The sequence below is a fragment of the Lacerta agilis genome, chromosome Z, assembly GCF_009819535.1.
Source record: "Lacerta agilis isolate rLacAgi1 chromosome Z, rLacAgi1.pri, whole genome shotgun sequence".
NCBI lineage: Eukaryota > Metazoa > Chordata > Lepidosauria > Squamata > Lacertidae > Lacerta > Lacerta agilis.
The window spans coordinates 5,503,195-5,530,961 of record NC_046331.1 but is presented as its reverse complement, the minus strand read 5'-3'; the positions used below and the strand labels follow the sequence as shown (position 1 = coordinate 5,530,961).

Below are 27,767 nucleotides of genomic sequence, written 5' to 3'. Positions count from 1 at the left end.
TGGAAAAACTGTCTGCGGACAAACGCCGGCTCCCTCGGCCTGTAAAGCGAGATGAGCGCCACAACCCCAGAGTCGCCTGCGACTAGACTTAACGGTCAGGGGTCCTTTACGTTTACCTTTTAACCTAGACTGTCATGATTCAGTTATCCAAGGTATTACATTCATTCTTGGTTTTGCATGTTTTAAGACAGAACTTCTTTGCTACAGCCTGAAACCAGTGCTCTTGTCCATCCCTCTTGCAAACTCAGTAAATGTTGCTATTATTCAATGTTCCTAATTTTCTGTCATTCCCTGACAAAATGAATCTTGTCCCAAAGCCGAACATCCTTATTTACAAACATTTCCCTCCTATGTTCCAAATCCTCTTATCACCTTGCGATGATCACTCCAAACCTAGCAAGGTGTGTGGTCGGTGAAGGAAAAATATATCTAAAAATGCGGCAAAGATCTGAGACATGTCAAGACCGCAGACCGCAAAAGCAAAGGTGGGATTAATTCTACCTACCCTGCCAGTCCTTCAATTTCCAGTCAGTAAATTATGCTTAGGCATTTTGCTCAGGGCTACGTAACCAAGAAGTAAATAAATAAAAGCCAAAGGTTTTCTGGCTTAGACATCAGCTTGCTACTTCGTGCTATGATTCATCCTAGCCAAGTATACATTTCGTTTTGCTTGTATAAGACACAATGAAAAATTAGGATGCACAGACCACAGGCACCTTCTACACACTTCCCTGAAGAACCTCTCTAGTTAAGTGTCCATTTCTGATAGCCGAAGCGCAGCATTCAAGTAACCATGCCAAGGAGAACAGGCCGACTGGTGTGACAACACAACAATGGACCGGATGTGCTTTTGGCCCAATCAGAAAGGGTTCTTACTCGTTAATAGCAGAACTGCTTTACACTTATTTCCAAGTGTTGTGTAAATTGGAAGCCCATACTCATCAACAGCATGAGCAATAAAGAAGTGTGAGTCCAGGAACACCTGTTCCCTGCCTTGCATGCCTTTTTCCCACCTGACCTTGAAGGGCAGGGCCTGACTGACTCCAGCTACAAAAGCTGAGGCTGTGGAACACAATCTTAGGATCAGGTATTGTTTAGGGAGGATTGTTGGAGGGGGGCAGTTGTTACTGCTGTTGTTAATTTTTTGTATCTTTACTTTGGATCTTATGATTTATGGGGAAATTGTTTAATTTGGTTGTGCACTTTTTGATGTTTTGTTTATTATTCACGACTACTTTAGATAGAATCACAGAACTGCATCTAGAGAGAGCCAGTATGGTGTAGTGGTTAACAGCGGTAGACTTGTAATCTGAGGAACCGGGTTTGTGTCTCCGCTCCTCCACATGCAGCTGCTGGGTGACCTTGGGCTAGTGACACTTCTCTGAAGTCTCTCAGCCCCACTCACCTCACAGAGTGTTTGTTGTGGGGGAGGAAGGGAAAGGAGAATGTGAGCCGCTTTGAGACTCCTTCGGGTAGTGAAAAGCAGGATATCAAATCCAAACTCTTCTTCTTCTTCTTCTAGTCAAACTCCCGACAATGCAGGAATATTTTGCCCAATGTGGTGTTCAAACCCCCAACCTCAAGATTAAGAATCTTAACATGAGTCAATGGTTTGATATAGCAGCAAAAAACAACAACAACCCTAATGCTATTTTAGGCTGCATCAACAGAAGTGTAGTGTCCAGAGCAAATAAAATGATACAAGTGAAATGACTGATATCGTCATCACCACCATCACCCCCCAAAAAACTATGAACCACACTTTTCCAGTACCACAACGTCCAAGCCCTGACATAAATGAAAGGATTAAAGGTCACATTGACAAGGTGTGAATAACTTACCTCCAATCACCACTTGGCAGTGGAGGTGGGGTGAAAGATGGAGGTGCACTTTACAGAGACGGAGAGGAAAAGCAGACAAAGATCATTAATTTTAAAAGGCAAGAAACTAGAATTTATGAAATAGCAGAAACTGCTGGTACGGGTGGGGGGGGGGGAGAGAGAGAGAATAGCCTTGTTGGTGTTTGCTACATAAGCTTTTTAAGTTCCCAAGGAAAGGTACATCAATGTTGGGAGCAAGGTGATTGCATCATTAATAGACCTTGCATTAGGCCTTGTGACACTAGTGCAATTAAATGTCACACAGCCACAATTGCAACAGATATGCTAGCTAAATGTTGCACATTGGATACATAATTTTCCTTCAACAGAAGAAATGCCTCACTCGGTGCTTTTTTTTCTTTTAAAAAATGTTTAGGGGGGGGGGAAATCACCATTTTACAGTTCAAATAGGGGAAAATAAATACAGTAAACGGACAAAAGTACAAAAATTCTCAATTTTTTAAAGGGGTATTCTACTCCTGTGTACCACCAGAAAAAAAGCACTGGCTTCAATTGTGTCTTAGTGGCCAAGAGGATTTTTGCAAATGGTGGCAAAAATGCCTGTCCACTGCACTAACCAAGTTTCCTCAGACCATGTTCTGATTGCATGAAGCTTCAGGAGAATTGCCCCCCCCCTAAATGCAGAAGCTGTCTTATAGTGAATCAGACCCGTGGTATTGTCTACACCAGCAGTGGAAAAACTTTGGCTGTCCAGACATTATCAGATTCCAGCTCCCAGTCACCATGGCCAATAGGTGAGGAAAGGAAGGGTCCCTATGCCTGGACTATATACCAACCGGTAGCAGCTCTCTTATAATTTCAGCTAAGAGCCTTTTGCACACACACACCCTTCCTAGAGATGTCAGGGCTTCAGCCTGCAACTGCCTCTCTGCAAAGCTTATATTCTACCTTTATCTACATCCCCAGAAGTACCGGTAGTAGTGGACAGCATGGTTGCATGGTGACACTCACCTAACCTCTGTTCACATCACTGCTGCCTACCAGGAGGCAGAGAGGAAGGACAGAGGTAGCAGCAAGTGTGGTGCAGTACAAATGCACCAGCAGAAGCAACTCCAAAACTCCCACCTCTGCAACGGCCTCAATTTTGCCTCACTCCTCTACCTCAAGGTAAGCAGCAGTGACACAACCAAAAGGAGATCAGGTGAGCACAGTGACTCCACTATACCATTCACTGCTGCACAGAATGCTCCTACTGACTGTTCTACAGAATTCCTTTCCTTCCTGTCTATAAAAGAGAATAGTCATCTATTTCACCGGCGCTTTCAAGAAAGTAGTTTGTGTCTTCATTGTGCAAATTAGACATGCTATCCTTAAAAAATACGAGATGGTAGTCTACAAAGAAGCAGCAGACCACCATTGATCAACTAACCAGTTTGAGTCCGACCCTTATTTTCAACAAAATGATTCAAACCAGAATCAGAATCTGTCCCTTATTTCCTTTATTGCCCTCAGTGTGAATGTAAGTAGACATATCTCAGTCTGACCTACACTGTGACACTGTTGGAAAGACCAAAGGCATCCATGCTGACAGAACGGCTCCTGCATGTTGGCAGGTTGCCTCAAAAGCGAGAGCACCTCATCCTCTGACTCAGGAGACATTAACTCAATTCCCACCACAGGGAGCTCTCAGACTGTGTCTTGCTTCCATCACTATTTCCCTTCAGTAGTTTTGCTCAGCAGGATTCGTTCTGTTCTGCAGGAGGTAAGTGCTCTTCAGTCTGGGAGCTTGCTACTCTACTTGATAAGACTATTTTGGTCATATCCAATGGAAACAATTATGTTAATGGTACTACTTGGGGCACAAATTCTCAGCTTTTTTTATTCCCAAATAACAAAACCTGTGTCCTTTGAGGGATGCACTAGCAAAAACAATAGTTGGGAACAGGGCTGTCTTTTCAGCTGGACCTTGTCAGAACCATCTATCAGGTGGGCACCACTGCCATTGTAAGTGAACAAGGAAGGCGTTCATGGTGAGTTCTGGCGCCTCTTTTTCTAGAAAAATAGCACTGGTTGGGAACCAGCTTCTGCACACTGAAGAAGCCAAGTTTGCTTCACAGCACAACAGGGCCTGTGTCAAACACACATTCGCAGTTTTACGTGTACATTTTTATTTACTGCCCTTCCGCCACAGCACTCAAGGCAGTTCTGTTTAATGTAGTTGCTTACAACAGAGCAGACATGACACAAAAATGATAAGCAGAAAGAAATTATGCAAATTCAGATCTTACCAGCTATTTTATCTTTTCGTTTTAAGAAAGTTCCAACCTGCACCCTTTCCAAACCCACACAATCTAGTGATTAAGTTCACAAAATGCAGCTTTGTAGGTCATTTTGGTATCTGCATTCAAAGATATATATAAAAAATTGCAAATCAGGGGGAAATAGTCTAATTCATGGACAGATCCATGAAATCTAAATTTATAAAACAAACATGCTATTTCATAGATCTGTGCACAAGTCAGAATCGTGTTAAGAATTTGCAGATTATAGCTACCATCTAAGGAGATTAGACGCGGGTGGTGCTGTGGTCTAAACCACTGAGCCTCTTGGGCTTGCCAATCAGAAGGTCAGTGGTTCGAATCCATGCGACAGGGTGAGCTCCCGTTGTTCGGTCCCAGCTCATGCCAACCTAGCAGTTCGAAAGCACGCCAAAAAGTACAAGTAGATAAATCGGTACCGCTCCGGCAGGAAGGTAAACGGCATTTCTGTGTGCAGCTCTGGTTTCGCCAGAAGCGGCTTAGTTATGCTGGCCACATGACCCGGAGAAACTGTCTGCGGACAAACGTTGGCTCTCTCGGACAGTAAAGCGAGATGAGCGCCGCAACCCCAGAGTCGTTGGCGACTTAACTGTCAGGGGTCCTTTACCTTTACCTTTTTAAGGAGATGAAGGAGGAACGGTAATTCCCAAATTGCAAAGCAGTAACATCTGAAGGTGTTTTCATGGTGGAATAGTTGATTTTCCTGATCTCCTTTCAATACAGTTTTCAGGATTTTTACTTTGTGCACAAGAGGAAATATTGAAGGGGGGAAAGGTGCCTGAAAACGATCTGGATCCAAACAACTTATTTATTTTATTTATAGATTTGACTTATTTTCAACCTTTCTATCACAGAAGCTTTATCTCATAGAATCGTAGAATGGGAAGGGACTCTGAGGATCATCTGGTCCAACCCCTTGCAATGCAGGAATATGCAGCTGTCTCTTACGGCGATTGTTTCGAAACAGCAACTTTTAGCATTGTTAGGACCACACTCTAACCAACTGAGCTACCCACCTCGTCTCAAAGATACCCAGGGTAGCAAACATAGAAGTGTTAAAGAAGTACATTTTAAAATAAAATCATAAAAACAATTTAAAAATTTGACTATGCCAAAATGGCAAAATTAACTGGGAAGTTCAGAAATCAAGAAGACAGGAACTTTTAAAAAGAATGGGGAAAGTTTATAATTTATATATGAGATCATTGTCAGCAGGTTAAAACATTGGCAGGATTTTAACCATACTTGTAATGTAATGGGGTGTATGGATAATTTAGAAAGACAAAAAAATCGGAGAAGTATTGATATGCAGTTGAAAATATTATCAACAGGACCCATGGAAGGTATGGGGACGGGAGGGAAGTCAGTAGATTCAGAGTAATCTTGATATTTATATTTTGAATTGTTTTTTCTTGTATGTTTATATTTTTGAAAATCAAATATATATTTTTTTATAAAAAACAACAACCCCAAAACACTATGCTAGCCTGCATCAACAGAAGTAAAGTGTCCCGACTGAGGGAAGTCACAGTACCACTCTATTCTGCCTTGGTCAGGTCACACCTGGAATACTACGTCCAATTCTGGGCACCACAATTTAAGAAGAATGTTGAGAAGCTAAAACATGTGCAGAGGAGGGAAAGCAAGAGGATCAAGGGTCTGAAACCAAGCCCCATGATGAATGGTTGAAGGAGCTGTGTATGTTTAGCCTGGAAAAGAGGAGATTGAGAGGAGATATGAAACCATCTTCAAATATCTCAAGGACTGTCACGTGGGAGAGGGAACAAACTGGTTTTCTCCTGCTCTAGAGAGTAGGACTTGAACCAATGGCTTCAAGTTACAAGAAAGGAGATTCCGACTAAACAGACAGAAAAACTTTCTGACAGTAAGAGCTGTCTATGTGCTTATATACATATATGTATACAGGTGAAACTCAAAAAATTAGAATACCGTGGAAAGGTTCATTTCTTTCAGTAATTCAACTTAAAAGGTGAAACTAATACATGAGATAGACTCATGACATGCAAAGCGAGATATGTCAAGCCTTCATTTGTTATGATTGTGATTATTATGGCGTACAGCTGATAAGAACCCCAAATTCACAATTTCAACTTTGGGGTTTTCATCAGCTGTATGCCATAATCATCACAATTATAACAGACAAAGGCTGGACATATCTCGCTTTGCATGTCATGAATCTACTTCATATTATTAAACTCCAGTAGCTAATGAAAACAATTGCTTACATAAATGGACTTTTCCACGATATTCTAATTTTTCAAGTTTCACCTGCATATGTGTGTGTGTGTGTGTATATATATATATATATACACACACGCGCGCACACACACACACACACATAAACATATATGCTAAATATGTCAATGAAATATACTGAATCTGGTCTCTATCAATTTACACTAGTATATAAAAAAAATTCAATTCAAAGTTTTCTGAAAAGCAAATGCCACCTGCTCACTGTTTAAGAAGCACAAAGGGTTGTAGCCATAATAAGAACATTAGAATAGCCTGCAGGAACAGGCAAAAGCTCTAGGGGCCTTTGACTCTTCATGCCATATAATTAAAAATAATTTATTCCCGCGTCTGAAGAGCTGTACCAATGGAGTTGCATGTCCAAGAGTGCTCCCTCCTTTATTACAAGGTTTGCAATTTTGTCCTTGTTTGTAATTTTCAGATGAAGTCATTCTGTTCCCTAGCAGGAGTGCTAGGATTCTACGCCGAGTCTTTCAAGGTACAATGGTTGCCAAATAACACCGATCTTGGTATACTTTTAAGAACATAAGAAGAGTATGCTGGATCAGGCTAAACCAGGTGCCTCATTTGGGGAGGTGATGAGCAGGAACTCTCTGCCCACATTTCAGTTGGTCTACTTGGAACAGAACTTAGTTGGATGCAGTCAAAAGTTCCTTTAGCCATGCAGAAATATTTATAGATAAGATAATATGATAAGATAAGATAAGATTTCTTTATTGTCTTTTTTTAATTTATTTTTATCAAAAAAAATTGATTTTTACAATTTTAAGCACAATTCATAACAGTTAAATTTTCCCATACTCCCCCCTCTCCCACCAAGGGGAGCAATTATCTAAACCCCCCTCTCACAGGAGCACATATTAATACATTTCAAATTTAACCAATTAACATATAGAAAATCATTGCTTAAGCCTGGCCTTTCTGACAGGCCAGACATTCTTGCTTTTCTCAATTTCATTATCAATTGACTTCCTCAGATCCCCCCTGTTGATTTCATAGACAAACCTAATTAACAGTTTTTCAAATTCATAATCAATTCTAATTTTACATCACAATAAATTATTTCCTTATCTTTTTGAACAAAATCATATATCAAACTTAACTCCTAATATTTTTTACTCAACCTCAGCCTCTAGATACTTCTGAACCTTTCTAAAACCTTTATCAGATTTTACCTATTCAAACTAATTTTATAAACCTAAATTTTCTTTTTCATTTTTCTACCCCCTTCCCTCCCTCCAGACTCAAAATTTTTAGCCAACAATTTTTAACATTTCTCCATTACACCAGCATCCAAGTCCATCCGTCTAAACCATATAGGAAGAAAGATATCAAAAACATGTCCTTTTTAACCCACTCCAAACCTCCCAAAAGATTTCTTTATTGTCATCAGTTACAGGTCGGTAGCCGTGTTGGTCTGCCATAGTCAAAACAAAATAGAAAATTCTTTCCAGTAGCACCTTAGAGACCAACTGAGTTTGTTCTTGGTATGAGCTTTCGTGTGCATGCACACTTCTTCATCTGTCATCATACAAGTACAATGAAATTGGATGCCAACCCATACAAACAACTTGGGGGGGGACGGGACAGTTTCAGCTGCACATACATATACATACATACCCATTAAAACTCTCCAAGGTCATATTATCTAGTTACAGTATTTAAGATGGTTATGGCTTTTGGATAGAACCTGGTTTTTTTTTAATCTATTTGTTCTTGATTTGATTATTCTATATCTCTCGCCTGAAGGCAGTGGTGCGAGAAGACTATATCCAGGATGAGATGGATCTTGTAAAATATTTTTAACTTTTTTAAGGCAACGGGAACTGTATAGTTCCTCCAAAGATGGGAGGGAATGACCGATAATATCTTGGGCTTTGTTTATGTCTTCCTGAAGCACCTTCTTCTCCATTACTTTACACAAGGAAAACCAAGCACAAATACAATATGTAAGAATGCTCTCTATGCAGCTACGGTAAAAGGACACCAGCAGTTCCTCACTTAGATTGTTTTTTAAAAAAAATCTGAGAAAATAAATTCTCTGCTGGGCTTTCTTTACCACAGCAGTGGTATTTGCACTCCAAGTTATACCCTGTATACTTGAATACAGCCACCCTCTACACCCAGTCCCCGCCGATATAGGGGGGGCTGAATATCCGCCTTTCCCCCTGTAATCCACCACCAGTTCCTTGGCAGTATTAAGAGCCAGATTATTTTCTCCACACCAAACACAGAGCCGCTCCACCTCGTCCTGATAGGCGGACTCATCCCCTCCTGAAATGAGCCCTACCACAGTAGTGTCATCAGCAAACTTGATGATTTTGTTGCTGGAATAGATGGCTGTGCAGTCATACGTATAGAGGGTGTTGTTTATGCAGTTGTTTGAATGCAAATTAATGAGAGGTCAATCTAATCTTCTATCTGGAGTCAGTTTAAACATTGGGTTTTGTTCAATACATAACAGGTTTACTTACCTACTATTCTGCATATTTAATACTAGCCATGGGTCATAAGCCAACGTGCTTTTCTTACTAGTACAACCAACTTCTTCTTGCACAGTCAAGCTTCTCCCTTCTCTCCCCTTCAGCCCCACCCAACCCTCAAAATCTTCTCCAGAGGCAATCTTAATTAGAATGCAAGTCATGAAAAATAGTTTGTCTTACAGTAGCAGCACAATTAGAAATTGTCAGGTATTGTGTTCTTCTGAAGGGCTAACCCTTGGCTCTTGGAATGCCCATATCTGGAATGCTGTGTTAGCAGAAAAACTGACCAGCCAGCTTCGGACCCACTTGGCTTCCTTTTCTTTCCTATATATGCCATGACAATCATACAAGAAAACTGCCTGAAACACACAGAAGACTACAGAGGGGACTTACTGAACGAAATAAATTGTGCCTTCCTCTAAATTGTATTTATTAACCTTTTCTGTGCTTCAATGTACTTGTTCATTTGTTGCATTTTATTGTATTCGCTAGTTAAGTTTTTGAAAAATAAATGAATTCTATAAATCTGCTCTCGAAGAGTGGAAGACCCTCCAGAGCAGATTGTGAAGGTGCACAGGTAGAGGAGAGGAAAGGCAGGTTCCATTGTGCAAATGGAAATCTGCATTCAGCCCCTTGTTGTTGTTTTTTAAAAAATAATTTTTATTAAAGGTTTTCTTAGTTTGCAAAAGTATGTGCGTTGTCTCTTTTTCAGGTTGTGTTTTCTACAGATCAGTTACATTTGTTGTGAGACATCAGTGTTGTATGCAGTATAAGATTGGGAAGAGAAGAGGGGTGATGGGGTGGTGGTAAAGCTTATATTATTCTACTTAGTGGAGGGGGTGTCAGAGTCAACTGGACAGGTTCTCTTTCTATTTGCTTCCTACATTTCCTTGATAGTGAGAGGTACTGGGGGCGGGCAGGGTGTAGTTGGTTGTCTGCGGTTGTCTACAGTGGGTTTTGTTTGCATTTGTGAGGGAGGGGAGGGCTTGTTGGGTCAAGAGTAAGCCAAATTCATTCATATGTTGTTGGTGGGTTCTTGTTGTTGTCTTGTTGAGCTGTGTATGTGATAAAGGGGATCCATACTGGGGTGAAGCTGTCCTCTTCGATTTGCCCCCGTGTCAGTCTCAATTTTTTGTTAGTTTTTTCTAGTAAGGCTGTTTCCCATACGACTTGGTACCAGCTGTCCTGACAGGTCTCTCCAGTGTCTGGCTATGAGGCTTCTGGTTGCTGAGAGTAGGTAGGTTATAAGCTCTTTGTAATGTGAGTGGTCATTATGATCTTGGAAACTGTTCAGTAGGACTAGTTCTGGAGTGAGTTCTAATACTTGTTTAGTTATTTTGCATATCTCTTGTAGGACTGTTGTTGAAAAGGGTTGGATTCTGGGGCATTCCCACCACATGTGGAGGTATGTGCCTGTGGAGGTGGAGCCTCTCCAACATTTTTGTGAAGTTCCTGGGCGTATCACCAGTTTCTGTGGTGTTAAGTACTATCTGTATGTGAGTTTCAGCATGAGTTCCCTACTTTTGGCTGAGATGGATTTAAAGGGAGGTTTAGACCACATTCCAGTTCATTGGGTAGGGTTAATTTCATAGCCTATGTCGTGCTTTTTGATTGCATCGAGGGAGTTTGTGGCGTTTTGGAGCAACATATTTTTTATATTGTGGATACCATCCCCTTGTCTTGTTCCTTTGTTTAGGAGAAAGTTTTCAAAAGTGGTTAAGGATCTAGTTGCTGCTGATTTAACTACTGGATTGTTTAAGAAGGCATGAAATTGGTGGTGTGTTAGCCAGGGTATTTGGGTGTCCCTTAGTTTGTCTTGTATTTCTTGTGCCGTTGGCTTGTCAGGTTTTAACCTGGAGGTTTTGTGCTGCATAGTGGGTGATGAGCTAGGGGGGGTTAGTGGGGATGGGGTTGGGGACAGTTTGCCTACTTCTTCCTTCCATGCTTTAAGCATGGTCTGTGTGAACCAGTTTAATGTTGTGGGAATTTTCCTTAGTTTCTTTGGGAGGAATGGACATGCTGTGGTGGGGATGTTTTCAAATATGTCTCTCTCCAAGTGTACCCATTGTTTTGTCTCATCCTCTAGAATGTAATGGATTATGTGGCATACTTGATTGGCGATGTAGTATAGTTCTATGTTGGGGATTCAGCCCCTTGTGAAAACCTTTCCTATATTCACTCTTATCAGATCATCAGCTCATATCAGACAACAACCTTAAAAGGACAGAATGTTGTCCTTGCACAACACAGCATAATTCAAGCCCAGAAAATTTACTTTTAATTTACAAAGTGAATTTATTGATAAAGAGAAACACCCTTACAACACCCATGCAAGCTGGTGACACACTCACATTCTGCTCTGCTAACCTAGCATTTCACAGTTCAAGAAAATGAGATGGAACATAAGGTAGGTGCAGAATAATACGAAAGAAATATTATGGCTGCCGACAAAATTACGATATATATTTGAAAGAGGAGAGACCTTCTCATATAAAAGGTCTAAAGATCAAAGCCAGCAGTCTTTTGTGGTGATGAAAATGACAAGAGATAGAAAAAAGATATCCACTGCAAGATATCAGTGCATCATGAGCTACAGGAAACATCTATGAGCATTTATGGGAGGGGAGCAGTCTGTTACATCTATCTAACAAAAGCACACTTTTTGGTATGAACTCAAAACGTAGTGAACAAAGTTTGTTTCTCCAATGTCTATACTGTACAGTATGAACATTTCTTTTATTGGAGCCACACCAAGATAGGGCAGAACAGAGAGGCAAGTTTATGGAGAACAGAGAAAGCTGATGATTCCATGGGCAAAAATGGCTGACCACACACACACACATATGTGTATATCTATATACACATATATCATATTTTAACAGCTCCCAGGAGACTAAGAAAACGAAGTCAGGAGCAGGGTTTTCTGACAGAGTTCCCCTGCAGCAATCATGCAATCAAATCCACAAAGCAATTTTTGGGCTCAGATGGATAGCTGGAATAATTATCCCCACACTCATAAGGGCTACTTAAAAATAAAAATTTAAAAACTAATGTACGGTAAGCCAAATTCAGCGCTGAAAAGTTCTTGTGGAAGCATTTCCATCCAGTCACCAACACCCCCTAGTGGGCTAAAATACTTCTCTGACATGTGATGTGTAAAAAGAACTGTCATAACTTTTCAACAGTTACAGCTATGAGATAAGGTATGATTGATGCCCCTAAAGGACATGTCATCAATTATTTGCATCCTAGACCAAGACAGCAAGAGGTAATGCTTGGATAGTTGCACTTATTTTTGTACACTAAAAAGAAATATTATTTCTACTGTTCTCTGCAATACCAAGCAGAGTGTGTGTGTGTGTGTGTGTGTGTGTGTGTTTATGTGTGCCAGCATGCAGCTGACTTTGGGGAGGGCACAAAAAGTTTGGTCAAATATGTTGGTACAAACAATAAACTGACTGGGTCACACCCTATAAGGATTTCTCTAAAACATATGAATGGGCATAAAATGCCCATTTCACATAAAATGAGAAATACAGTTCAATGCACAATAAATATAAGCAATGCATCTTAAAACTTTGAGCTGACAGTAAAAGGTTCTTGGGGTTGTAATGGATACCTCAACAAAAACATCCCAGTGCCTGCTGGCAGCTGTGAAATAGGGAAAATTCCATGCTAGGGATCAAAGAGACTGGAAATAAAACAACCAATATTGCAATGCCTTCATACAAACTTATGTTGCAACCACACTTGGAATACTGCGCACAATTCTGTTCACATCTCAAAAATGTTATTTTAAAGTTGGGGGAAATACAGAAAAGGGCAACCAAAAGGTTTGTGGGCAAGAGCAACCTCCCTTGGAAGACAAGTTTCAATATATGGGACATTTTATTTGAAAAGCAGAAATGGGTGAACTGGCAGTTTTTGGACTAATTTCAAGAAGGTGGCAAGGGAAGGGGTAGGGCAGAGAGAGCAAACAGTGTGCAGTGCCCATTATTGGTTTCAGCCCTGACCATTAACGATAAGTGGTTCCTAACAGATGACATCAGAGGAATTCAGAAAAAAGTTCCCTAACCATTCTTTTCAGGCAGATAAGATGAACAATCATAGAATTTTTTTTAAAGTATGCATTATGTGGAAACAAGAAAATGGGAGTAGGCTTTTTTTCCTTCCTCTCTTGCAGTACTAGAACACTAGATCATGCCATGAATGGCAGAAAAGGGCAAGCTTCTTCACAAAGTAGAATTTCCATGAGGAAATACACTCACAGAAGATGTAGTGATGGCCAGCACACATTTATAGAAGACTGACTCTAAACCCTGGCACAGGAATTTCTCTCAACCGCAAGGGCAGCAATAGTTGATGCAGTTTTCTAAAGCGATGTTACTGTTATTCTCCATGATACTGCATTTCTTTGCATCGGGCTAAGCAACCCAGTCCCCACAGATTCAAGTCTTTTTAGTTTAATGTGGCAAACATACAAGTTCTTGGTATCAGGACTACAACCTCAGCCTAGCATTTCATGCTTCCTAGTAACAAGCAAGCCACATCATATGCATTCAGGCTTAGGGCTGCTTCACACATAACAGTATCAGCACAATGTTATTCTTAAACGTGGAGGACAATTTCAGCTCTCTCTCTCTCTCCCCCCCCCCCCACTGTCTGTGGGTAGAGAATAAGCCTAAAGTGATCCCGATTAGTAGACAGATTTCACTTCAGTGTAGGGTGGGTCATGTTTCTCTTTATATGCAAACAACAACAACAACAGATTGTAATGGGGGTGCCTCTGAAAAGAGACTGGCAAATTTAGGATATGGCCAAATGGGGTCTCCAAGTCTCTGTTTGGCCATCAGACTCTCCCCGCACCTGGGCTACACCCTCTTCTCAGGTCATATCCATTATAAATGCAGCTTTACATCCTCATTGAGTGCATTTGCCTGGCTGGAGTATCTCCTTGAACTCTTATGATGCCTCTTGCTCACCTGGATGAAAAATAAACAGGGCTATGTGTTCAAGTGTGTAGAAACTAGCCTGCTGTACAAAAGTAAATTTGTTGCTCTGCCCACTTTTGCCTTTCACCCCCATGTCTCCCGAATCTGCTTTATCCTCAAAATGGGGTATGACCAAGCAAAAAAAAAAACAACTATTAAGCAGTGCGTGGAAGATACAAAACGCCAAGCAGATATAGCCATGTCCCTGAAATTTTTAACAAGTGAAACCAGAAGATACCTCACCTCCCAAATACCTAATACCAACCTTGCAATTCCAAAACAACGAAGGGCTTTCACTCTGGCTCATTGCCAGGCCCTCCCTTCAGACATCCAGAAAGGCCGCTTTAGGAAGACACTGTATGAAGAGAGGAAATGCCAATGTGGCTCTGGGCAACTGGAAACAACAGAACATGCCTTTTTTCACTGCAAATGCTATACACCAGTGTTTTTCAACCTTTTTTGGGCAAAGGCACACTTGTTTCATGAAAAAAATCACGAGGCACACCACCATTAGAAAAGTGGAGGGTGTCCCCCTAGGGAGCGCCAATCAGCGCCCCTGCTGGCCGAGGGTGGGGTCAAAAACCCCACCCCCCCATACCCAGGACACAGTCCGGCGCCCGCCTAGTGGGCGAAAATTTGACTTTTTTTTTTTAATCTTTCGAATTTTTCAATTTTTCCCACGGCACACCAGGCAACATCTCGCGGCACACTAGTGTGCCGCGGAACAGTGGTTGAAAAACACTGCTATACACGAGCTAGGTTCATCTTGCCTATACAGTCGTACCTTGGAGGTCGAAGGGAATCTGTTCTGGAAGTCCGTTCGACTTCCAAAACATTCAGAAATCACGGCGCGGCTTCTGATTGGCTGCAGCCAATCGGAAGCTGTGGAAGCCACGTTGGGCATTCGGGTTCCAAAGAATGTTCCCAAACCGTAACACTCACTTCCAGGTTTGTGGCGTTCGGGAGCCAAAATGTTTGACTCGCAAGATGTTCAGGATCCAAGGTACGACTGTACTAATTAAATTTCCAGGTCATACAGAACAACTTTATACCTCCATACTACTTCAAGATGAAAACCCAGATGTTACATACTCCGTTGCTAGATTTTGCACTGCCATGATGATTATTCATCAAGGCAGGCTTAAGCAATATGTGGACCGTGAACTCCCAGAAGTACAAGCTGGATTTCGAAGGGGCAGAGGAACCAGAGACCAAATTGCAAACATGCGCTGGATTATGGAGAAAGCTAGAGAGTTCAAGAAATACATCCGCTTGTGCTTCATTGACTACGCAAAAGCCTTTGACTGTGTGGACCACAGCAAACTATGGCAAAGTTCTTAAAGAAATGGGAGTGCCTGATCACCTCATCTGTCTCCTGAGATATCTCTATATGGACCAAGAAGCTACAGTTAGAACTGGATATGGAAAAACTGATTGGTTCAAAATTGGGAAAGGAGTATGACAAGGCTGTATATTGTCTCCCTGCTTATTTAACTTATATGCAGAAATCATCATGCAAAAGGCTGGACTGGATGAATCCCAAACCAGAATTAAGATTGCTGGAAGAAATATCAGCAACCTCAGATATGCAGATGACAAAACCTTGATGGCAGAAAGTGAGGAGGAATTTAAAAACCTTTTAATGAGGGTGAAAGAGGAGAGCACAAAATATGGTCTGAAGCTCAACATTTAAAAAAAACCTGAGATCATGACCACTGGTCCCATCACCCCCTGGCAAATAGAAGGGGAAGAAATGGAGACAGTGAGAGATTTTACTTTCTTGGACTCCGTGATCACTGCAGATGGTGACAGCAGCAAAATTTAAAGACTCCTGCTTCTTGGGAGAAAAGCGATGATAAACCTAGACAGCATCTTAAAAAGCAGAGAACCACCTGGCCAACAAATGTCCCTATTACTAAAGCTATGGTTTTCCCAGTAGTGATGTATGGAAGTGAGAGCTGAACCATAAAGAAGGCTGATTACTGAAGAATTGATGCTTTTGAATTATGGTGCTGGAGGAATCCCATGCAAGAAGATCAGACCTATCCATTCTGAAGGAAATCAGCCCTGAGTGCTCACTAGAGGCACAGATTCTGAAGCTGAGGCTCCAATACTTTGGCCACCTCATGTGAAGAGAAGACTCCCTGGAAAAGACCTGATGTCGGGAAAGTTGGAGGGCACAAGGAGAAGGAGATGAGAGAGGATGAGATGGTTGGACAGTGTTCTCGAAGCTACCAACATGAATTTGACCAAACTGCGGGAGTCAGTGGAAGACAGGAGTGCCTGGCATGCTCTGGTCCATGGGGTTACAAAGAGTCGGACACGACTAAATGACTAAAGAACAACAACAACAATGGTATAATCACCTTTTAATTATTAGTTTTTATCCCTTACCTGTTTTAAGTCTTATGTGTTCAGTTTATCCGTATGTTTCATCTTATGCTGGTTTGTGATCCAAACAACGTTCGATACTACTGATGCTACATGCCAATGTTTGAGTATTAATTTTGTGGACAAGCGTGAAAAATCAAATGCACCTGCTATTCTGTGCTCCAAAATGTTAGTACATTTATGGAATAGACTCTCCCTGTTGATGTTGGTCACTTTCCTAACTGCATTATTTATTATGTGTTCTGGGTATCCCCTGTTCAAAAATTGTCTGGCCGATCAGGGCTGGCTGAATCCTGCACAGGCGAGGGTTAAACTGCTTACTGGAGCCTCCCACTCCTCAATTCAGCCCTTAAAACAGGCAGGCAGGCAAGCAAGCAAGCAGTGCTGCTATTGGCTTCTGCTCTCTCTCACACACACATATAAAAGCAAAGCAGACACACAGTTGCTGCCCACACTGCCGATTTCTCATCTTCTTCTCCCCTCCTTTCAGGGTCTCCCCCTCCTCCCCAACAAAATCTGCTCCAGCAGCGAAGCCCATCCCTCTGGCAGGTTCAAGGAAGACAGGCTGTGGGGAGGAGCATGTGGGGTGGGTGGGATGAGTTTCACAATTATTGAGGAAAGAGCTGGTCTGAGCCCTGTGGGACTGGTGTCTCTACACAGGCAAAGTCTACCCCTCTCTCAGCAGATATGAGTGAGGTGATGGAGACTGATGGAGTCAAAGGGAAGGAGGAAGGAACAGAGGGAGGGGAAAGGCAGCTGCTTGCTCTTCCCCACCACCTCCTCTTGCCTGCCCTAATAATCATAAACACTCTCTTCGCTCCCACCCAAGACAGCTGGCCATGCGGCTCTGTTGGATGGGCAGGGAGGCACCTCCGCTCAGAGTTTCACACCCAACCCCCTCGCTTCTGGCCCAGCATCTAAGCAGTCTTTCTTTCTTTCCTTTTTTTTAAAGAGTATTTTTATTAAAGATTTATTGGTTTACAAAAGAATGTGCAATGTCTCTTTTTTCAAGTTACATTTTCTACAGGTCAGTTTCTTTCTTTCTTTTTTTCAGTTTAAAAATGCTTTATTAATTTTTTTAAAAAAAATTACACAAATTAACACATAAGGAAAACAAACAAAAAACACAAAGAAAAATAAATGAAATAAACAGAAAATATAAGAAAGACAGTACTTAGTATATACATAATATACAAAAAAATTAACTATACAAATAGGATGCTTTCTCACCCCATCACCCTGTGTTGACTTCCAACCCTATCTTTATTGCAGTTTCTGTATATTCATTTCTTTGTATACCTATATCTGTAATTTCTCATTGTTCTATTTACCTTTTGAGCCTTTCATACATTTGCTAGGAGATCAACCCTTTCCACAGAATTCCCTAAATAGTCTTTAAATGCTTTCCAAACTTTCTCTATTTTCTGTTCCGCTATTCCCTTGGCTTCTCCTACCTTTCTTGCCAAATTTTGGTATAATAACAGTTCTGTTTGCCAATCTTCCATATTTGGTACCATTGTACTTTTTCAGTTTTTTGCAGTCAGGAGCCTTGCAGCCGTAGTGGCGTACATTAACAAACATCTATCTTTTTCCTTAATTTCTTCCCCTAACATTCCTAATAGAAAGATTTTGGGATCTTTCCTAAAGGAGTATTTGACTATCTTTTTAAATTCTTATATATATATATTGGAATATATATATATTCCAATAATTTCTACAGATCAGTTTCATTTGTTGAGACATTAGTGTTCCAAGCAGGACAGGGATCAAGTGGTGCTGAGGTCGGGAAAGAAAGAAGTTTCTCCACTTCTCACAGATTGGCTCAGGTGCAAAGCAATCGACTGGAAAGCTTAGCTGGTCATGTTTGAGCAGTTCTCAGGCATGTAATGCGCCTGGTGAATGGTGAATTTCGAATGCTAGTTGTATTCAATGTTGGTCCTACTCAGAGCAGACTTACTGAACTTAATGGATGCTACTAACTTATATGTATTCATTTTAATGGATCTACTCTGAGTAAAACCTATGTATCAAAAAACCTCACTTTTCTCTTAGCAAGAGCAGAAATGGCAATGAATTTGAATTATCCATGCCTGCACCACCAAAGTAATTCATGAGGCAGACACTGGATAAGCACAAGGTTTCACCTTCAACTGCCTAAGGGCACTGATTACTTTTAAGAGTTGTGGCAAGGCATTCTCAAGAGATTTCAAACTACACGCCCATTTATATGCTTACATATGACAAGTCTGGTCCTTGTCCTGGAGCCACTCGCCGCCCCCCCCCCTCCCCTGCATTACAGTCTTGACAAGGTCCATCGCTCGGTGGTATGAGTATTTGCTCTGCATGCAGAAGCAAAGTCTGAAATTAGCAGGTGCCAGCCGCATTTTGCAACTGGCAACCTGCCTTTTGCGAATGGATAGAGAAGTCCAGGTGCCACCTTTGGTGCCTAGCATCGTCACCTACTGGCCGAATGATTCACGGAGTCAGCAGGGGCTTTGCTGCTGCTCTACCAGGTGAATCAGCTGTTTGTTGGGGTAGCACAGTAGCAAAATACACAACTTTTGCTGCTGCGCTACCCTGCTGACCCCCTGAATCTCCCAGCAGCAAAATTAAAATATAAATTTAAAAAACTTTTTTTTTTTTTTTGCTGCTGCTGCTGCTGCTGCTGCTGCTGCTACAGCTACAGCTACAGCTGCACTACCGAGTGAATCAGGTGTTTGGCAGTAGTAGTGCATCAGCAAAAGAGGTGTCTTTTGCTACTTCCCTACCCTGCTAACCCCAATTCACCCAGCAGCAATAATAATGATAATAATAATAATAATAATAATAATAATAATAGTTATTTTACTGCTAGCTGTCTTTAAAAAAGAAATCTTTCTCTCTCTATATAGATATAGATATATAGATATTTGGATATATAGATATAGATAGATAGATAGATAGATAGATAGATAAATGGTGACTAGGTATTCTGTTTTGGTGCCCACAATCCAGGTCCCAGGAGCCATATGGCTCCTAGCTTTTGTATCCCAATTTCTATCACTGTGCAGAAGATCCCATGTTCAATCTCTGGCATCTCATGGTAAGCCCGTGATAGAACCCTGTCTGAAAACCTGGCAAGCCGCTGCCTGTCAGCGTAGACAACACTGAGCAAGATGGACTAACAGTCTGATCCAGCAAAATGTAGCTTCCTGTATTCCAATAAGTGTGATCACCAGCACTCAAGCAGATTGTAAATCAAATCAGATGTTCACAGGGCCCAAGTCTCTCCTTCCAAAGCCATACATGATAGATGAAATAATCTTCCAATTTGCTCAGACTCAGTTAATGCTTTTATTGAAAGCATCTGGGATTGAGCAAATCCTGAAAAGGGGAAATGTAGGAAGTTGGCAACCCGTCACCCCAGCAGGGCTCCTGAGCCTTGAGAAGCTGCTCCACAGTCAGCTGAGTAGCAAGTGCAAGGCCCCTCATGGCACCAGCTCTATGGTATGAATGCTCTCACCTGTCTGTCATGGAGCATGCAAAGGGAGAGCAACCTGCCTGGAGTAAGTAGGTTATCAACCCTGTGCAGGTGGGAACATGCTGATCACTGCTGCTAGACACAGGATGGTCCTCTTTCCTGGTCTGCACAGAACAGCATGTGGGATGAATCCTATATCTGGGGAAGAATGAGCTGTGGAAAGAAACAAGATAAACATAGGGAACAATATGTAACAATAAGCAGCTGCATCACTTAGGCTCGAGGTTAGATGCACAGAGCAGGTGCTTGTGGGTGAGCAGTGCTGCTGGAGTGATCAGGGAGCGGTGTAGATTTCAGTGTCTGTTAAGTATACACAAACACTGCAGTGGGCTGCTGTGGAACTCTGTGTGTAGTGGCAGTTTGTTCTGCTCTCGCCACCTAGGGGCAATCTTGAAAGACAAAAAAAGTATCATGAGTGTTTGGCCAGCGGTTGCAAAGGAATGAGTATCCCTGCCAACAGGAAATTTATCCACACATGGGAGGTTAATGCCTCTCCTGTATATGGAGGAGAGCACTCACTGCTGCTGAAGACCCTAAGTAAAAACACAAGACAACACCAGACCCTAAAAACTTGTTAGAATCCTTTTTTTGGAGAGCCACCTAGAGTGGCTGGGGGAACTCTGTCTGATGAATGGCATATAAATTTATTATTTTTATCATCATCATCACCATAATCTTGGATGGTTTTAAAAGCAGATTAGTCAGATTCATAGAGGATAAGGATGCCAATGACTACTAGCCTCAATGGCTATGTTCCACCCCCAAGTGCGCAGCTTTGCCCCCACAATTGAGGGAGCCCAGGAATGCCCAACGTCACCACACCATGGTGTCAACTCATTGTGTCAGCACATCCTGTGGCGTGCACAGCATGCTGACATCACTTGCACATGCTGTTGGGTATGCTGACATGGCTTGCCCATGTGCTGCTGCAGAACATGGGGAGGCAACCCCTTCACTGAAAGTTTTTTGGGGGGCTTGGCCCCCATGACCCCACAGAGATGGCGCCTCTATCTACCTCCACTGTCAGAGGCAGTGTGTGTCTGAATAACAGTTTGTGGGGAATCACAAGAGGGGAAAGTGCTGCTGCACTGAAGCACTGCTTGTTACCTTCCCACTGGGGCATTGGCTTGGCCACTGTGAGAACATGAGGCTGGACTAGATGGCCCTTTGGCAAGCTCTTCTTATGTTCTGGAGACAGTTCCTCTTCTCCCTGTTTCTCACCAAAGTTCTCCCTTTAAAGTCCTAATTGTGCATAGCATGGAGAAAGGGAGATATAACCTGAAGCTGCCTGTTCTGTCATCTGAATTACAATCTCCCCATCTGGGGTTTATGGAGTGGTAGCATGGGGTTTATGGGTGGACGTGGGTGGCGCTGTGGTCTAAACCACTGAGCCTAGGGCTTGCCGATCAGAAGGTCGGGGGTTCGAATCCCCATGACGGGGTGAACTCCCGCCAACCTAGCAGTTCGAAAGCACATCAAAGTGTAAGTAAATAAATAAGTACCGCTCCGGCAGGAAGGTAAACGGCATTTGCGTGCACTGCTCTGGTATTGCCAGGAGCAGCTTAAGTCATGCTGGCCACATGACCCGGAAAAACTGTCTGTGGACAAACGTCGGCTCCCTCGGCCAGTAACGTGAGATGAGCGTTGCAACCCCAGAGTCGTCAGTGACTGGACTTAGCCGTCAGAGGTCCTTTACCTTTTTAAAAACCTCAGTTAGTTAAGTATTTCTATTGATTACTTGATTTAGTGGGGGCAGCTGCCCTCCCTGCCCCCCCCCAGCTACACCCATGGGTGGTAGAGTGCTGTGACTATGTGCAAAGTTGCTCTGTTGTGATGACTTGGGTGGGGTGGCCCTCAATGCTGGGGCAGCTAATTTTTTAACATCCCTTCTGCTGAAGTCTGTAAGAGGGAAACGTCTTACTCCAGGTCCAGCGCACTGTCAACACGGCCATGGCCATGATCAGAGGAGTAAGGGTAGACCCTAGTGCTGCCCACAACCCTACCTTATTTGGTCAGTCTCTGGTGTTATCTTTCGCAGTAGCAGCATACTCAATCCACTTCAACCAGTGTGACGGGGGCTTTCACCAAATCCTGCAACCTCATCACCCAGTGTAACTGTGCTTTCAGTGAGAGAAACACATTCAATAGAAAGCTCTACTTAGCGATTCTTGTATTATTTTAATATAAAAACAAAACAGCATTTAAAATCACCGGGGAAGGGTTAAGAGGACCCCAGTATGGAGAAAGCTGTATTTTTCATCAGCATTATACTTCCCCTGATCAAAGCAAAAAATAAATAAATAAAAATGCTTTTAAAAAAACAAAGTGTTCTAAAGACTGCCTAGGACAGCTGCACTTCAGGCATATATGTGTACCTACACAACAGCCTGACACATTTAAGTTTATGTAAGACATGTGAGGGGGGGGCTCACAACCACAGCTAGTTAAGCACCAATCAGCAGCAGCACAAAGCCAAGCACATCCACAAATTACAGCAAGGTTTTGAGGCGTAAGTGAGGGGAAGAAGCTGGTAGATAAAAGAGGAGCTGTGTGGAGATCAACAGACTGCCTTTGCTGTTCTGCCAGAGCAGAGAGCCTGCTTCTGGATGCAGAATTCTAAACAGTTTACTTTTAGTGAGGATAACAAGTTAGCTATGATACACACGACAACCTTGACAAGGCATGGCAAGAACACACCGTGTTAGAGCAAAAGAGCAACAAGGTACACACAGGATGACAGGCGTTTGTTCCTTTCTCTTCTTCCCACTGGAGAGAACCTTAGAAGCTTGGAGCAAGCACATAGAGACACTCAAGTGACAGACCATGACAACTAGGATGAGAATAATCAGAACAAAATATTTATATACAAGACACTTATTAGAACAAAGCCTTCGCTTTGCGCAACTCTCATACTCCACACCATTCAGCTTCAAAACAGAGTCTGTTAAGGATGCCACCTGCCACACTGGAGATGAGCAAAGTTTCCTCCAAAGCAAGAGGCACTGGGCCGGTTTGCAGATCTTGTTCCAAAACCAGACGAAGAGAACAAAAAGGAGGGGGGACATGGAACACACCAGGAAGCAGAAGAAGGGAAGGGGGGAAATTACAAAGCGCTAAAAGATAATTAAGCTATCAATTGCAAGAGAAGGAAATCAAGCCACAGCAAAGTGACAGCAGCACTAAAGAGACTCCTGCCTCAGCATAAAGAATGTCTTTTTTACAAAATTCAAACTGTTTGGCAGCTTGGAAAGGGGGCAGGAAAGAGGAAAGATACTTTCCATTTTAAGATGTGGCCTAAATTTAAACATCCACAGGGACAAAAGGTAACAATCCTTGAGGGATGGAAATGACAATTTACTCAGCCCAGCACACACTGCAAGGGAGTAATAGGAGAAGGGAAGAAAACCCTTAAACCGCTTAGCACCTACAAATGAACCCACTGCAAAGCTCGGGAAGGTGTATGGAAATCATATTGACAAACATGTTTCTGCCCAAGGCATTCTCTCTCCCCCCCCCCCACGAACAGAAATAAGGCACAAGCCAAATCATTAACAGTCAATCAATAGTGTTAGCACTCTTAGTTGTCCTAACTAGAAGCAGAAGAAACCAGAAGCCAGGGATAGCAACTTGAAGAACAAGTTGTCCAGCTGCTTTGCCAGGAGTTATCTCAGCCTCTCCACTGTTGCCTAGAGCAACTGTAGGTCAAACAAGCGCTTAGGGTCCTATTCATATACTACAGAATACCAACCAAACAAGTCTCATTATTGTTCCCCTATACACCAACCTCAATTGAAGCAAGCCTCCAGGCCACACATCTTAGAATCACCTTTCAAAACATTCTCACTCGCCTGAGCACAGCCATCATTCTCCTACCTCAATGCCTACCTGCTCCACAGTTCTCAGTCATTCTGCTTTGGCCCATGGTGGTGCCACCAAGAATTCATTACAAAGACAATCCCTTACCACCACCAATGCAAATCCCATCCCACCCTCTGTCACTCCCCAGAGCACAGCTAACTTGCATTTGCCCCCCCCCCTTATTCTGAGTACTATTTATTTAGATCCACCGCAAGATTTTTCCAAATGTACAGGAGGGGTTGTTCAAGCGGCAAAATACAGGTATTCTCTTTTTTTAAAAAACAAAACTTGTTATTATTATTTATTTATAACATCCTAGCAAACATAAAAGAAAAATAACGATCGCATTACACAGCTTTTAACGTGGCTAGTTTGCCCTAAGTAAAGAAAAAGTTTAAAATGTTTATAGACTATTGATACAATCTAATGCAGACAAGCTGCATAAACATTTTAATGTGGGTTTTCTATGCTTCCTAACCTGGACTAGCCCTCTCAACCTAGAGAAATTTCCCATAGCCCCAAAAATGTTCAAGATAACTCTTCCTCTCTTCCCACCCCTCCCAATCTACACACACAGCACCTCCTACACTACCGTAGATCTTGGATCTCTGCCCCCTTTCTCCTGCAGCATTTAAGAGAGAACCTGCTGTAGTCACTATTATTATTATTATTATTATTATTATTATTATTATTATTATTTAGTATTTCATTTCTATATTATCTCCCACTCTCTGGGTCCCACCACCTGCCTGCCCACCCCTCGCTACTGTGATATGGTGTGCTCCCTTCAATCTACAGAAGGGTCACCCTGGCCCAGTGTCTCCTTCTACTGAACTGTTCATTGCCATCTGAAACATATTCTTCATCCAGTGCCCTTCCTCTCCAAAAATCTTCTTGTCTGTGAAAACAGAAACACAGCACTGCATCCTTCCAGCCATCAGCACATGAGCATCCCTCCTTCCAACGCACCATTTCAAGACATGCCCTTCTCCTATTCTACTCGCCAGTGTACACAATTCCTTTATCCGGCCACCTACCTCCTGAATGGTTTTTCGAATATATGCCACTGCCCTCCTGCCCACTCTGCTGAATCTTGTTCTCGCCTGCCTAAATGCACATATAATGCTTCCTGCAAAGTGTGCCATTCAATACCCCATACCTTCCCTTGTGTTATCCCCATGCACAAATCCATTTATCCTATATGCTGGGCATTCACTACTCATGATCTTCTCCCATGTGCCCATGGGGCATTTCTTTTGCAACCCAGCATAGTAAACTTACAACCCCATCCCTGAAGTAGGGTCTCTCTCCTAGCCCTAGTGGGCAAATTTTTGAATGCAACTAGGCATGGAATTGGCTGCTTTTAATTTTTACAATTCCCAGCGCAATATTAATGCACAACATCTTGCCCCTTCATTCCAGCCCACTGTTCCAATGCCTATTCACATGGAGACATGATAAGCCTACCCATCTTCCAATGTATGTTCCCACTGGGAAAGTTGGGGGTAGAAAAATCACAACTCGTGTATGCTAAGCCTTGCACCCACCACCACATTCCCCAACCATCGCGGGGCAATTGCGCCCCTGCTCCCCAGTGTGTTAGCCAATAAGCTGTTACAGGAATATAATTTATCTGTGTAGCTGAAGCCATTCCAATAAGCTGTTAGCAAGTGCTTGTTCTTATATTTAAGATGCACAGCACCTAGCGCAACATTAGGCACAGTCATCCACTACATCTTACATCTCCATTCCAGACCATCCTTTCAAGGAGCACCTGCAGTTCTGTGGAGTAAACCTCACATCTGCTATACATTTTTTCTTCACCTCGATCCAGATATCACCTACTTCCTCTCCGTACATTCAGTTGCAAGTAACTCACAAAGGACTTGCTCTTGCTTTTTTTCAGTTGTACAGCACCTTAGAGTAAGTAATGGTAGCACACTACACCCCCCCCCCACTCCCCATTTCAGTCTACCTTTCCAAGAGACATTTCAGGGAAAGCAGGCAGATCTCTTTCCACCCTTCTACTTTGCATTCCCTCATGGGGAGGGGGGGTGTCAGCACCCCGTTCCACCCCTTCTGGGTGGGAGGGGGTATGCCCGCCTTTCTTTGCTGCCTCCTAATGCCAAAGAGGAGCACCTTTTCAGCTCTCCATGCTCAAAAAAGTGGAGGGAGCATGCATCCATGTTCTACTCCCAGCATGCCCACAAAGGAGGGAGCAACCACTTTGCGGGCATCTTTCTACATCTCCCCCCCTTTTGGGGGTGTTGTACTCCTGCTACATCCATAAGGAGGGGGCACATCTTTCTGTCCCCATATAGTGTGTGGTCACGAGGGCAAACCTATCTACCTTTACACACCCTCCATGCTCACCAAGGGGTCAGGGGGGACACATCCCTTTCTACCCTCACCCCCACTGGGAGGAGGAAGGTGGGGGGGGCAATACTTGCAGTTGCTTTTATGCCCCCTCCCCTAGGAGGGATGTATTTCTTGCATCATCCTGGGGGGTCTTATGTGCTTGTACTACCTCCATACTCTCTTCATGTCCACAAAAAAATTGGAGGGGGTGGGGAGAAAGGAAAGCTTATTTATATCCCCACCCTGAGGATATAGATAGATATAAATCCCCACAATAAAGGGATGTGGGGGGGGGGGAGTATTTCTTGCCCTATCGAGGGGGTTGTATGTGCGACCTCAGTACTCTCTTCATGCCCGCAAATTTGGGGTAGGGGAGAGAGAAAGCATCTTTCTCTCCCCATCCCAGGGGGGGTCGCCTAACTACTTTTGCAGCACCAGATAGATAGAAAGATAGATAGATAGAAAAAAAAGAAAGAAATCCCACAAAAAAGGAGAGGAGCTCTTTCTTGCCCCATCCCAGGGGTCGCACGCTCCTACTTGCATAAATTGCGGGGGTGGGGGGAGGGAGATGCTTCTTTCTTTCCCCCCACCCCACCCCAGGGGGTCGCCTAACAACTTTTGCAGCAGCTCCCGACAGGCAGATATAAATTCCCACAAAGAAGGCGGAGAGGGCAGGACGGAGGCACCTCTAGGCAAACACCCCACCCCACCCCACCCCACCCGCTCCCCACACCTTCCCCTCCCATCCATCCAAGTTGTGGGTCGCTGTCCCCCGCCACCTCACCCAGCGTGAAGAAGGGAAGCTCGGTGTTGTCCAGGTCGTCCTGCACGGCAACGCGCCCGGGCAGCTCGGTCCGCACGAAGAGCAGCAGCCGCGAGTCCGCGGGGGGCGATGAGCCCGGTGAGGCGGCGGCGGCGGCAGCCGAGGAAGACGACGACGAAGAGGAAGAAGAATCGGCAGCCGGAGCTGCCGCTGCCGAGGATGAACCCACCGGGGGGCTCCTGCTCCCGCCGCCGCCGCCTCCTCCGCTGCTCCAGGCGACGTCGCTCTCCCTCAGCACCGGCAGGGTAGACACCGTCACCGTCTTCTCCCGGCACGGGCTGCCGCCGCCAGCTCCGCCGCTCCTCCCGCCGGCTCCTCCGCCCGGTTCTACTCTCGCGGCCGCCCCCGCCGAAGGGCCCGGCCCGCTGGTCAGCAGGAGCAGGAGCGGCAGTAGTGGCGGAGGCGACGAAGAGAAGGAAGCCGAGGCGGCGGGCGCAGCGGCGGCCGCTGATGGGGACGAGCAAGCGGCGGGCAGGAACAGGAGGAGGCGGCGGCGGCGGAGCAGCAAGGGGCGAGGGGCTGCCATGCCCGAGCGGAGCGGGGCGCGGGGCGCGCGAGGAGGTGGCTCGGACCCGGGGTTGCGAGAGGGAGCAAGGGAGCGAGAGAGAGAGAGAGAGAGAAGGAGAGAGAGAGAGAGAGAAAGCAGGACGACGTCGCAGCAGCAGCAGCAGCAGCAGCCGACGCGAGCGACTCGCCTGCCGGGCACAGCCTGCCTCGCCTGCCTCCTCCCCGCCCTTGCTCCGCCCCCGACTCAGCCGCCCCCCAGCTCGGCAGCCACCGCCGCCGTTGCTGCTTTGGCTCCGCCTCGCGCGCTGGCTCTGGTTCTGGCCGCCGCCGCTTCGCAAGCGACCTGCTTCCAAAATCAAAACGAGTTACTTTTTGGGCCGCGCGCGAAAACACGCTCCGTTCG

The 27,767-nt window shown here is 43.9% G+C and overlaps 1 protein-coding gene across 1 annotated transcript in view; it reads right to left on the bottom strand.

Annotated features, from left to right (window-relative positions):
• ASTN2 (astrotactin 2) overlaps positions 1-27,470 on the bottom strand; it is a 627,871-nt gene extending 600,401 nt beyond the window's left edge. Inside the window, 1 exon segment of the mRNA XM_033137815.1 lies at positions 26,819-27,470. Within this exon segment, the coding sequence (XP_032993706.1) occupies positions 26,819-27,383 (565 nt within the window). The 5' untranslated portion in view covers positions 27,384-27,470.
• Positions 27,471-27,767: the final 297 nt, after the last annotated feature.